The 12379-nt window shown below is 42.5% G+C and overlaps 1 protein-coding gene across 2 annotated transcripts in view; it reads left to right on the top strand.

Moving 5' to 3' along the window:
* Positions 1–599: 599 nt before the first annotated feature.
* LOC146311257 (protein jagged-2-like) overlaps positions 600–12379 on the top strand; it is a 71998-nt gene continuing 60218 nt past the window's right edge. The window contains exons 1-2 of one of the 2 annotated variants that reach the window (XM_084743131.1): positions 600–1048; positions 2019–2342. In XM_084743131.1, coding sequence (XP_084599257.1) covers positions 980–1048; positions 2019–2342 — 393 coding nt within the window. In that variant the 5' untranslated portion in view covers positions 600–979. The remainder of the gene's footprint in view (positions 1049–2018; positions 2343–12379) is intronic. The other variant, XM_084743132.1, reaches the window with a different exon arrangement.

The following is a 12379-nucleotide window of genomic DNA, read 5'->3' on the forward strand; positions in this document are numbered from 1 at the left end:
AGGGAAATAAAGAAAGAAATTACAAATATAGTGTGATTAAAAAGTACAACCCCCCCCCCCCCAAACTATCTCCTCTGAGACTGAGTCTTAAATGAAATCACACCAGTATCCCTAGAAAACTACAATATTTGATCAAATGTAGTGTCTTTCCTCCTCTGATCACTCTCCTTCTACCACTTCAGTTTGTGTGGGTGCTCTTGATCAGTCAGTAGAGGGCGCTAACAGCCATGTTTCCTCCTCCTGCAGCTCAGTGAGGAGCAGCTCAGGTGTCCTTCACTAAACACAACATGTACAACTCTCTGCATGTTTTAAATGATTATTTATGGCTCAGATTTATATCATAAACTCTGTTTTTCTATTATTGTTTTAATATGAATTTACTGAAAGAAAAATTCTGCATGAAACTTGCTATACAACATATTTTGACTTGAAATTTTCTTCTGGAAAAAAATCACCACAGAGACGCATATTTTCAATAAAATTCAATGAAAATGCAAATACAAGCTCCTGTGTGAGAAAACTTCAATCATAAATCCATCAGCAGTCCTCCCTTTACTCCTTGTCCTTCCCCTCTCCCTGATTGGCTCAGAGCCGACAAACGTTCCACCCAGGCGGCCTGTGATTGGTCCCCGCGGCCGTCCATCACCGGGGGAGCGCCGGCTCCGGCTCTGGCCAACAGAGACGCACCGCTGCTCCTCTTCTGTGCTGGTTAGTGCGTCGAGCCGCGGAGGGAAGTGGAGTTCGCGCGTCTTGTTGTGCGTCCGTGGACCAAACAGCAGCAGCAGCAGCGGTGCGCTTTTTCCTCCTCCAGAGCCGCCCGCAGCGCAGGCATCCCGGGGAGCAGCCACGCCGTGCATGCCTCGGACACCAGGAGGAGGAGGATACCGCTCTCTTCTTCTTCATCATCCTTATTTTGACTGATTGAGACTTACATATTCTTCATTTCCCTCATGGTAACCAACACCGAGCAGCCGGAGACATGTGGAATAATCTGTGGAAACTGCAGCGCTTCTCACTAGTGTGTCTCCTCCTGACGCTCCGGGCTGAGGTGAGAACTTTATTCCACTGAGATGACGTTTTTTAATGATGCTTTAACTTATTAATCGACTGGAAGTTTGTGTTTTGGAGGGGGTGAAATTCCAGCCTTAATTCAATTGCCTGCTCGGCAGTTGAATCATGTGATGTCGGAATTTCTAAATTTGCTCTTCCTTCAGGGAGATAAGTGAAGTTTTCAGTTCACATGCCCATTTTTTCAAACATCTGCTGTGACAAATAAATGAATCCACTGATACTTAGTGACTGAAACCTAAAAGTTGTGACGTGATTTTGTTAAGGTTTTATTTTTATCCGTAAATGTTCATCACTGAAGCATCGTTGCCAGTATTGGGTGCGTTAATTGGTGTTTTACGCACACTGTTGGCTAGTTTAGTGAAATAGCTTCAGGTTTGCGGCGCAGCTTCACCTGCATGGAAAATTTCCAGGTTACAACAAGTCACATGAGTCAGATCAAAACCAGATCATCAATACTTTACCTCCTTTATCGATTTGTTTGATTTTCAGTCACCGACTCGGGCTTCAGGTCTTGTTAAGGTGGACTTTTTTGTAGTAATCGGCTGCAGCCTGATATGCAGAGTGAGCTAAATTGGAGTACTGGGTCGCGTTATCCAGCCCTGAAGTTCAACTGTGCCAAAAAGTACAGTAGTGTGGGCTGCAGTGTGACTGTACTCTGCCAAAAAACAGGCTCAAGTTGTTCTTTTCTCTTAAATCTGCTCCTAGTGAGAGAATTCCACTTGCTTACAACAGAAATGTACAGTTTTTAGAGCTTTTTTTTTTAAATCAGTCATTTTGGATTTTCTTGAACAGGTTGATACCTGACCCTCAAAACACTTAGATAACCTGAATTAATACACACCTATAGCCTCCAAATGCCTTTTCTGAAGAAAATTAGATCGTTTAAAGATAAGAAAATGAATATTAATGTCACCTGCAGCCGTTTCACTCTGTCATGTCCTCCTCAGGTGTCTCAGTCCACGGGTTACTTTGAGCTGCAGTTGATCTCGGTGGAGAACCCCAAAGGTCAGCTCCTGAACGGCGACTGCTGCGACGCGGAGAAGAGCGCGGCGGAGGGCCACTGCGGCGCGGACGAGTGCGACACCTACTTCAGAGTGTGTTTAAAGGAATACCAAACGGAGGTCACGACCAGCGGACCGTGCACCTACGGCTCGGAAACTACTAAGGTTATCGGTGGGAATACTTTTCAGTTCAAGGGCGGCCAGAAAAGCGGACAGAACCGCAACAACGATGCGGGGAAGATCATCATTCCCTTCCAGTTCGCGTGGCCGGTAAGTTCATCACGACGGCTCTTTGTGGAGGTGGAGATTAGGCAGTTTTATGTGCGACATGGTCCAAATTTCATCAGTTACTGCTGTAAAAAGCTTGGACGTGTAGAGGAAAGTGTGCGTAAAAGTTTCAAAATGTTAACCTGGATGCGTCATTACAACCTAGAACCAATTTAGGTTCTTTCAGGCTGACTTCATGTTCAGAATCTGTCATATGGTGTCAAAAAATGTAAAGTTATAAAATGGAGTTTGGATGTTTTGGTGGTCATTCCAGTTGGTACAAAGTGTAATTTGGCACATTTAGGCACAGTTTTGTGTAACGTCTTTAGTTGCTGTCTGAGTCTGCGTGTCCATTTGGCGACTTTTGGCGTCTCCGCATGATCAAACATCTCTTGAGGGACCTCACATTCCTCTGTTGGAGCTTTTCAGTGAACGTCTGTGTGCATCTGAGACCCGAGCGCGCATGACGCATGACTTTTACGCACAGCAGCGGTGGTGCAGTTGTATCTCGGTTTGATGAGTTACCAAACAAGCTGTTGTTTGTGCGGCTTCAGTTACAGTGTGTGGAGGGCAGAGGAAGAGGAGGAGAAGGAGGGGGGTGTGGTGCCAGTGTTTTAAGGGAGAAAAAAAAAAAGAAGGATTTCCAAGCCAGTGTTGATTAAGAAGTGGCAGGTAACTTATTATCTAATCTAAACAGAGCTGGGAGCCAATCAAAACCTGCTCCCGCTCCTTATTTGGAGAGCCAGCGTGGGAAACAGGAACAGAGCTGGCAATCAGAGCTTTATGAAAGCTGTTGTCAGGCTACAGGAGCTGCTGTTCCACCCAGAGACGTGTATCAGTGAGGTTTTAATGGGAAGAGTGACGTCCTGCGGAGGAAACGTCACAGGTTTGATTCCCACAAAATCAGCTGAGCGAGCTGTCAGAATAAGAGACCCCAGTCATTGTGAGTCAAACTGGAGAGTAGTAACAGAGATGACGGAAGTTCAAACTGATCATGTGTCCATAAATACAGTCAGTAATCACAGAATATTAGTTTTTGTGCTTCAAGCAACTAGTCAGTCAAGAGAAAAATAGTTTGACTCTTTATATAAATAATCATTTACTTAAATCAGAAATTTAGATCTCACTAAGCAATTTTTAGCTTTTATTGAGTTACAGAAGTCATATTTTCAAGTTAGATTTAAAGGATTTTCAAAATTTCTGTAATTTTTTATTAATTTCAGCGCAGTAATCTGTCTAAATGTGCTGTTGTTTCCAGATACTCACACTAAATCTTCTTGAAATCTTGACTTAAGTTGATTTTTATTGGAAATAGTTTGAAATAATCTTTTGCACAGGCCAATTTTTAACACGTATAAAGAAAATAAGACTTAATGAAAGACAAAAACGACCTGGAGACATAGACTTTTGGAGCGTATGAAGAAAAAATAATGTCCAAATTTCATCTGTTCCCAGTGAGGTAACTGAGATAAGATTGTGTAAAACTTGGATGCATTGTCAGAACGCTGCTGTGGCCAAAACGTTTCATCACAGTGGTGTTAATAATCTTCCATTCTGTGTGCAAAAAATTTAGAATTATAAAACAGAGTTTGTATGTTTTGGTGGTGAATCATGAAGCAGCTTTTAATCGGCCATCCCCGCTCATACAAAGTGTATTTTGGCACGTTTTAGTTGAAATAATCTCATAGCAGTTGCAGATTCATTCATATGTTTTAAGAAAAAAAAACTTTTAAGGCTCAGAAATGGACAAACATGGCCGGGAGACATGGGCTTTTCCAAAAAAATCCAAAAATAACCTACAGTCTGAGGATTTGTTCTTTTCTCTGCATCATGTGGCTGTAACTGGAATATTTGGGGGGTTTTATTGGTTGCTTGGATAAAATAAGCAGTTTAAAGACTTGAATCAAGCTCTGATGATAAAGTTTTGACATTTTAATAAAATCAGCGGTTGCTACTTGAGTTTTTCCATACTTGCAACAGCAAAACATGTGATCACTTATAGTGTTTGTAATCAGTGAACATCAGGATATAAGATTTTTGCTAAAATAATTTAAATTTCAGACATTCTTGCTGTGAGAAAGCAGCGCCTCGGCCTGTCTGTGCGCTTATGTCAGATACATACATCTCGTACATATCGGGTGCTTTGTGGCTACGTGACCTCTCCATTCATCACTCCCCATGGTCAGCTGTCAGCAGAGGGGAAGATGGAAGTAGTAAGTTGGGGCCCTGCGGGCGGATACGGTTACCACTAAGTTGTGTGTGACACAGGCGGTGGATATCAGTGTCACCAACTACTCAAACAAGTGAAGATCCCCGGTCAATCTGGGCCGGGGGATGCCTTTACCTCGCCGCCTCTCAGGTTCACGCTTTATCCGTTATTGGGTCATTGTCTCACTCGGCGTGTGTGGGGTCAGTATTTTCCACTATCCGCCCGGGAGGGGGTGGAGGAGCGTGTGTGTGTGTGTGTGTGTGTGTGTGTGTGTGTGTGTGAGTGTGAGGGGGGGCACAAAGGAAGGAGAGTATCAGTGTTCAGCAGCTTCTTCTGACGAGGCTGTCAAGGTCGAGGCACTTGAAGGCATTTTAAAAATGTCATTGCACTTGGTGGTTTTTAATGTGTTCTCATAAAGTTTTCACTGCTTGTCTGAATTGGTTGGTTAATCAGTTGTAGGGCTGCAGCTGATGATTATTTTGATTACTGATTAATTGATTAAACCTTAAAATGTCAAAAAATGTGAAAAATGTTCATCACAATTTCCCAAAGCTCAAAGTGATGTCTTCAAATTGTGTCTTTTGTCCAACCAACAGTCCAAAACCTGAAGACTCCTGACATTTACTGTTATAGCAGCAAATCCTCACATTTAAGAAGCAAATGTTTGACATTTTTGCTCAAAACATGACTGAAATGACTATTTATAGCAGCCATAATCAACAGACCAGCACCACTGCATTTAAGAAGCAATACATGATGCCTGCTGAGGGCTGCAGCTTGAGAGTTTTTGGTCAATTCATTTATCTGTAGTGAAAATTGTTTGTCACTAGTTCCCAGAATCTGGGATGATGTCTTCAAGTGTCTTATTTTTCCCGACCAGCAGCCTCAAACCAAAAGAGATTCATTTTAGAGTCACATAAAACAGAGAAGAGCAGCAAATTATCAAATTTGAGAAGCTGGAAGCAGACAGTATTTGTCATTTTTGGCACTTTTGCTTGACAATTAACTTAAATTAGTCAAACTGAATCATCTAATCAGATTGTAGTTGTATCATGACATGTAATGCGCGCCTGTCGATTCCTCCTTTGTTACTCGTGCTGACATTTTTCTTCACCAAATCAATCACACAAGGACAGAGGGTGTTGTAAAATGTGCAGGTTTTTCTTTTGAAGCAGGAGTCGAGTCCCTGAGCACAGCGATGTGGCACCACATGATCAGGACAGAACTGAGGCTGCAACCAACCATCATTTTCATTATCGCTGAGTCGTTTAGTCCATGTGGTTTCAACGTCTGGGACTGTGGGCCTTTGTGTCGCCCAATTCCTCTTTCTGAATATCATGATTATTTTCTTTGATCACATGAAGACTAAAGAACAATTGAGCAAAAGTAGCAAAATATTGCTGCTTGACATTACTTCAGACTACAGCGAATACATAACAAGGTCTGTCCAAATGCATTTATTAGTTTCTGACTTCTGACAGTCAAATTTAGTATGGTGCACCACTGAGGCACAGTCCTCCTACTATGAAAACCTGGTTTGTTCTAAAAAATGTCAAAAGAAATGGCGAAAAATGCTCATTGCAATTTCCCAGCGCCCAACGTGACGCCTTTAAATCGCTTCTTTTGTCTGACTGGAAGTCCAAGACTCCTCAGTAACTGTCAAAAAATGCCGAAAAAGAAGCAAATCCTCACATTTTAAAAGCCGGAACCAACAAATGTTTGACATTTTGACTGAAACGATTGATCAATTAGCAAATAGTTGGCAATTAATTTTCTAATCCTTGCAGCTTTAGACAGAATATAATAGATTCATATGGAAACATTTAACTTTAACTACTGAAAATGTGGAAATAGTTTTTTTTTAAAGATTTTTTCTATTCACTTATTTCTCCACAGATCTTTGAGAAAATGATATTCACTACTGAACTTAATGAAACTAATTGTGCCTGTGTTTCCTTCTCTTTTAAGTTATCACATACTTTAACAAAAAATGTTATAATAGCTTTTACACAACTCATTTTTTGTTTTCTGAGGACATATTTGTCTCTGTTGTCACCGAGAATGAGACAGTGAACTTTGAATCATGATTTTTATATAAAATTACTGTTTTCGAGATCAAGAGTGATCATTTTCACGCAACATAACTGTACTTTGTCGGGATTGAACTGAAATTAATCATCATCTCAGTGTTAAAGTCAACAAACTGTGCTCTGTTTTAAACTTAGTTTTGTTTTAGGTAATTAATGAATCATCTTTGAGACTTTAAGTGTCACGTTTTCAGGATGTGAGACGACAGATGTGTCACTCTGCAGCCACAGACTGCAGTTTGTGCTGTGGTGTGCTGTCGGCTGACAGACAGTCGTTGACAGTCCCTAACAGAGTGTGTTTGTGCGAAGCCGTGTGGCCTGTAGCCTCTGGTGCTGCTATAGTGGACTCCTTCGGTCGGCCCCAGTATCTGGGCCACTGGTCCTGACATGAATTAGCTGCTGAAAAAAAAAAAAATAATAAAATAAAAAAGAAGAAGGACATTGTTCTGCCCTTTTCTTTTGCCGATCGTTCCCCCTTCATGTTAACCCCTCCGGCTGTTTGGGTCTTTAGTGGCATCTTTTTTCATGAAAGGGACGCGGGGAGGGGGGACGCGGTGGGGATTGACCGATGGAGGAGAGAGGAAGCAGCCCCCCCTCCCCTTTAACATAAAAAATCCTCCACCCGGCTTCCTTGTGAGGATTCTGTCACGAGGGAGGTATATTTTTAGGATGCAGAAACTTGTAATTTTTTTTCTACAGTAGTGAAAGGAGCAAAAACAAGCATTTACTTCTTCTCCTCTGCCCCAAACCACCCCCCCACCCCGTCTCTCCATCTCCCTCTCCCTCTCTCCTTATGGGGTATTTTTAGAGCTGCTGTCCTCCCCTCACCCCTCTGTGAGTAAATCAAGGATCAAGGGTGCGTACTCCTTCAGTTTCATGGCCCGTTTTTTCCCCCCCTCTGCCCCCGCTCCTGCCAGAATTTCCCCCTCAGCCTGGCAGATCAGAGAGGACAGAGGTGGAACAGCTGTTGTTTAGAGACCTCCTCCTCCTCCTAGGATAAATGTTTTAGTGAAATAGCATTAGGAAAACAGGCTATGATTACAGATCACCTCACTCGCGGGAGTATCAGTGAGCAATCACAAAGTGCAATGTTGGATGACGGGCGAGTTGTCGTCTTCTTCCTCGGCTGTTTTCCTCGATGCCGTCACTGCCGGCGGTTGGCTCGTTTGGCTCATTTGCCGAGTGCGTCCCTGGCACGCTCACCTTCTCCTCCATCAGGAGCTCTTCTCAGTTTGGCGATGCTTTCATGGTTGATTAGTTTTGGGAAAAGAGGAGGAGGGTGTGACACTCAGGTGAACTGAGTGTAGGGTTGGTGTGGTTGGGTGTGTGTTCAGGCAGCAGAGTGAGAGATATGATGTTGTTGGTTGTTTGGAGTCCAGGAAGGATCTGTCATACTTTTTAGGCCTACATGTGCAAACCAGTTGTGCAACCAAAATAAAAGGATCCACTACATGCAAGGTTGTCAATGTTCTGAACTGTCAGTACCAGATTTAAAAACCCTGATATGCAGTTTAATGAAGCCTGGTCACTATTAATCTGCTCCTCCTGTTGGTGTTTCTGCACAAACGACAGCAGGAGTTTATGGCCTTGTTCAGACATTCAACCCAAATCTGTTTTTTGGCATATCCAGATTGACTTTATAAAATCTGGACTGCAGAAAACCACATGAAATGTGTTTTTTGCAAATCGAATCCAAGCCATATTTTAGCTTTGGACGCTCGGGTCGAATTTCAAAGTGCCTTTTGCGTCACTCACAACACAACACGCAGCAGATCTAGATCTAGATCTAGTGACAAAAGTGCATCAGAGTGGCTGAACATTGCAGCGTATCTCAGCCTCCTCCATCGTTCTGCACTGAGACTTGGTGGTGCAGTTGTTTAGAGGGCAAGTGAATGGATCTCCACTTCTCATTGTCTCATCACCAGCATTACTGAGGGCTAGGGTTGACTACCAAACTTGTACACTTAAGAGTACCAACTGAATTATATCAGTCCTACCAAATACCGATTTGTGTTTATTTGATAGGTGCCAAATTGCGATACCAGGGAGTGCAGAGTAACTTAGAGTACAGAGAGAGCAATGTTACCCCTACAGCTTCTTCATGTCACAGAGAGTCAAGGCGATGATGAGCCCAAAGTGGTCACACGTGTTGTTAACAGACAACACTTGCTGCGGTATTTGTAATCCGAAATGCAAAAAATTTGGTGAGGGTAGTACGTCTAACCGAACTCCAGCCACAGCTAACGTTTGCCACCTACAGCTAGCGCCTAAGAAGTTTAACTTAACCCTCCATTGATTATGAAACTTTAAGTGAGGTGTCAACAACTTCATTGGCATGTTTAGGTGATTAATTAGCTCATTGATGCATTGTTGATGGCTTTTGCACCATGTTGGTTGACACTGGCTGAGCACTTTTATTAGGATTAGCCAAGTAGGAAAAAAGGGCTGGTTCTACTGCATTACAGTAAAATTATGTACTTTTCTCCTAAGATATTGTCACAGTGTTTTGTCTATATTATCCAACAATCATACGAGCCTTAGCCTCTGCTGTTACCACAGCAGTCCATGCAGATGGGTTGCTGATGTTTGGGTACAAAAATCCAATTTGATCACATTTTTAAACAACAGTGTGGACAGTCTGAACAAAGTCTAACAGCTTTCTAATTAATGTTAGCGACCTGACTAAAGTGAGAGCACAAATCAATGTGCAGGTTATTTTTTTTGTCTATTCTTCGTTAAATTTGATCACAAATGTCACAACAAGGTTGTCAGAACCAGTTTGCCACCTGGGGCTGGGGCATGTACGGTTTTCTGTGACTGTTCAGGTCACAGTTTATGGGTGCTAATGTGGCCAGTGTCCATTGTCCTATGTTCCATGCTAACTGCTAATCCTAACCCATTATTTGCTATATAGAGCTGGGGAACCCTTGGAACATAGGAATAACCCCTGATCAGCTACCATCTTCCATTTGACTGAAAATAACCTTCTTGCATGTTAAGGTAACATCCTTGATAATGAATTACATGCCATCATCATGTTTACTTTACTCTGTGTGCCACAGCTCCAGTTTGAACAAGTTTTATTGGCACTGTCAGCCAGAAAGGTAGTGAACAGCTCGATACGGAGCACTGAGACTGAAGAGCAAGAGATACTTTTCCTTTCCTTCATGCATACATGACTTCAGAAGGTTTTGTCTCATGAAGAGACATTTGTGAACCTGGAACATGTTTCTCTTTGTACAACAACAAAATTCAGACCACAGAATGTCCCCCCTGCTCCCTCTGCATCTCCCCTCTGCTCTATGTGTCTTTAATAAGCCTAAAAGCCTGCAGGACGGCCACAGCAGGGCTCTGTTACGTGGTGTGTGCTGGCCAGGCACGGCGCTCAAAAGCTCTCTGCTCGGTTAACTGCGGTCAGGACGGGCCTGCTCATCTTTCCCACGCTGCTGCTGCTTCCGTGTCAGCTGACCTGCTTCGGAGGCATATAAATGTGTGATTAGCTGCTCAGTCTGTCCGGCAGATCGATTGTTGATGCTGCCGCTGGATTTTGGTTCTATGTGTGACCGATGTGGCCACAGGGACAGCTTTGTGTGCATGTATTAATCACGCTGTGGGGACATAAATCTGTTCTCACAGTTAGCAGATCCCCACACGGTGACCCAAACTTTAGTTTTAAATCCCTATCATCATCACTGAAATGTGTTTTTGCATCAGCGTGAGGCAAATAAATTATGAACATTGTGGAAAAAGTTAAATAGTTTTGGGAACTTAAAAGAAAACTCTTATTTACACAGTAACTGTAAGACAGTTTTAGAATATTGCCAATATGACTACATAGAGAAATTAAAAATGACACAGAGACACAGAGGACTTGGATGAGACTCAGTTATCAGGCTTATTATGACCTTCAATGTGGCTTGAAGGATTAGAATTGTTGCTATGGTTACCTGTAGTTTATTCCATACTGAGCACTGATTTAGAAGTGCAGTTAAACTTACAATATGTTTAAGGTGTCAATGGAAACCTTCCTGCCCAGTATGGTATATTATTGAATTAATGCCCAGCTCACTCTGTGTGTGTGTGTGTGTGTGTGTGTGTGTGTGTGTGTGTGTGTGTGTGTGTGTGTGTGTGTGTGTGTGTGTGTGCGCGCGTGCATGTGCGTGTGTGTGTGTTGGTACGCTATGTACAGATCAGTTCATGCATGTGTGTATGTTTGCACATGTCAAGTCATTTTATTTATATAGGAACATATCATAACAGGAGTTATCTGAGGGCACTCTGCATATAGAGCAGGTCCTGGCTGTACTCTTCATAAGGACATGCATGCGTGTGTGTGTAAACTTGTGTGTGACTGTGTGTATGAGTTTACTGATGAATATTCTCTTCTTGTTATGTCGATTCTGTCCACATGGTGGTTTTGGTGTTGTGTCATTACTGATCTCACTGTGCAGATTAGGCAGGTTGAGCTCAAGAAGAAGTGACATTGTTTCCTGTAAAAATAGGAAGCTTGTTGCAGGTATTGATTGGCGTTTACTGTAGCTAGTAGCACCGAATATGCCCTGCTGTCTTGCAGTCTTAGTGGTCCGTGTTAGCTAACTCTTCCCTGACTGCAAGCTGCCAGTGAACACGGCCAGACTAGATCCTAACGCAGCCTCCAAGACCAGTTTGATGACAGGGAATACAGTACTGAGGTTGCAACCTGGGGTTGAGTCAGCTAGCTGCATGTCTAACTGAGCTAATGGCAGGTATAATTTGGCTATTTTAGCATTAAGTGAAGCCATATTTCCATCAGGAAACACTCTGTAAATAAGCTCAGTGCTGTATTCCCTGTTAGTCTTGGAGGCTGTGCTCGGTTCCAGTCCAGCCGATTTCTCTTGGAGGCTGCTGAGCCTGGTTCTGTTGCTTGCTAATGGCAGCTAACAGTCACTGTTAGCAGAAGTTAGCACAGCATGACTGAGTTGAAGCTGAGCAGCCAGAGGACATCAGAGGGAAAACCAGACATAATTTCTCTATAAAATATGATCCAGTTTCACCCAAATCAGTGAAAAAAAGTTATTAAGTTTGGATTTTGTTCTGTGAGGCCTCCAGAAACATTCAACATGTTCATCAAAATGTCCATCCCAGTTTTTCAAAGTCCAGGGTGAGGTCTTTATTTTTCTCATTTTGTCAGTCTAAAGCCTATATATATCTTCGGTTTAATATAATAAACATAGAAAAGAGGCAAAGCATTTTCTGACATTTTGCATGAAAATTACTTGAATCGATTATCAAAATTGTTTGAGTCTTTTTTATCGAGCAACTGACTTGCCAGATTTACTTGCTCATTTTATTTTCCCCGGCCTTTCTGAGCCCTGACATATGTGATAAAACATTTAACATTGATTTTGACTTCACGGGAACTTGAAGAAACTCTATAGTTGTCTTTTACACCTTCTGAGATCTGATCACTGTTCATTTGAGTTCATGGTTTCCATGATCCTATAGCATTCCAATTACAGTACGGTCTGTGTATTTACACTCTGTATTACATGATCCCCCCCTTCATCCAGATAAGAAATCCACTTACAGATTACATGTTAATACCAGGTGCAAATGGGCGCTTTGTGTGTGTACTCATAATGTATGTGTGTGTTTAGGCGAGCCAGTGGTAATGAAATACATGCGTTGAGAGCACTGAGGTGAGCAGTGGTGATTAAAGCGTCAGACACACACAAACACACACGCTTAATTTCCCACTTGACTCA

The sequence above is a fragment of the Lutjanus erythropterus genome, chromosome 18 (genome assembly GCF_056507025.1).
Source record: "Lutjanus erythropterus isolate fLutEry1 chromosome 18, fLutEry1.hap2, whole genome shotgun sequence".
NCBI lineage: Eukaryota > Metazoa > Chordata > Actinopteri > Lutjaniformes > Lutjanidae > Lutjanus > Lutjanus erythropterus.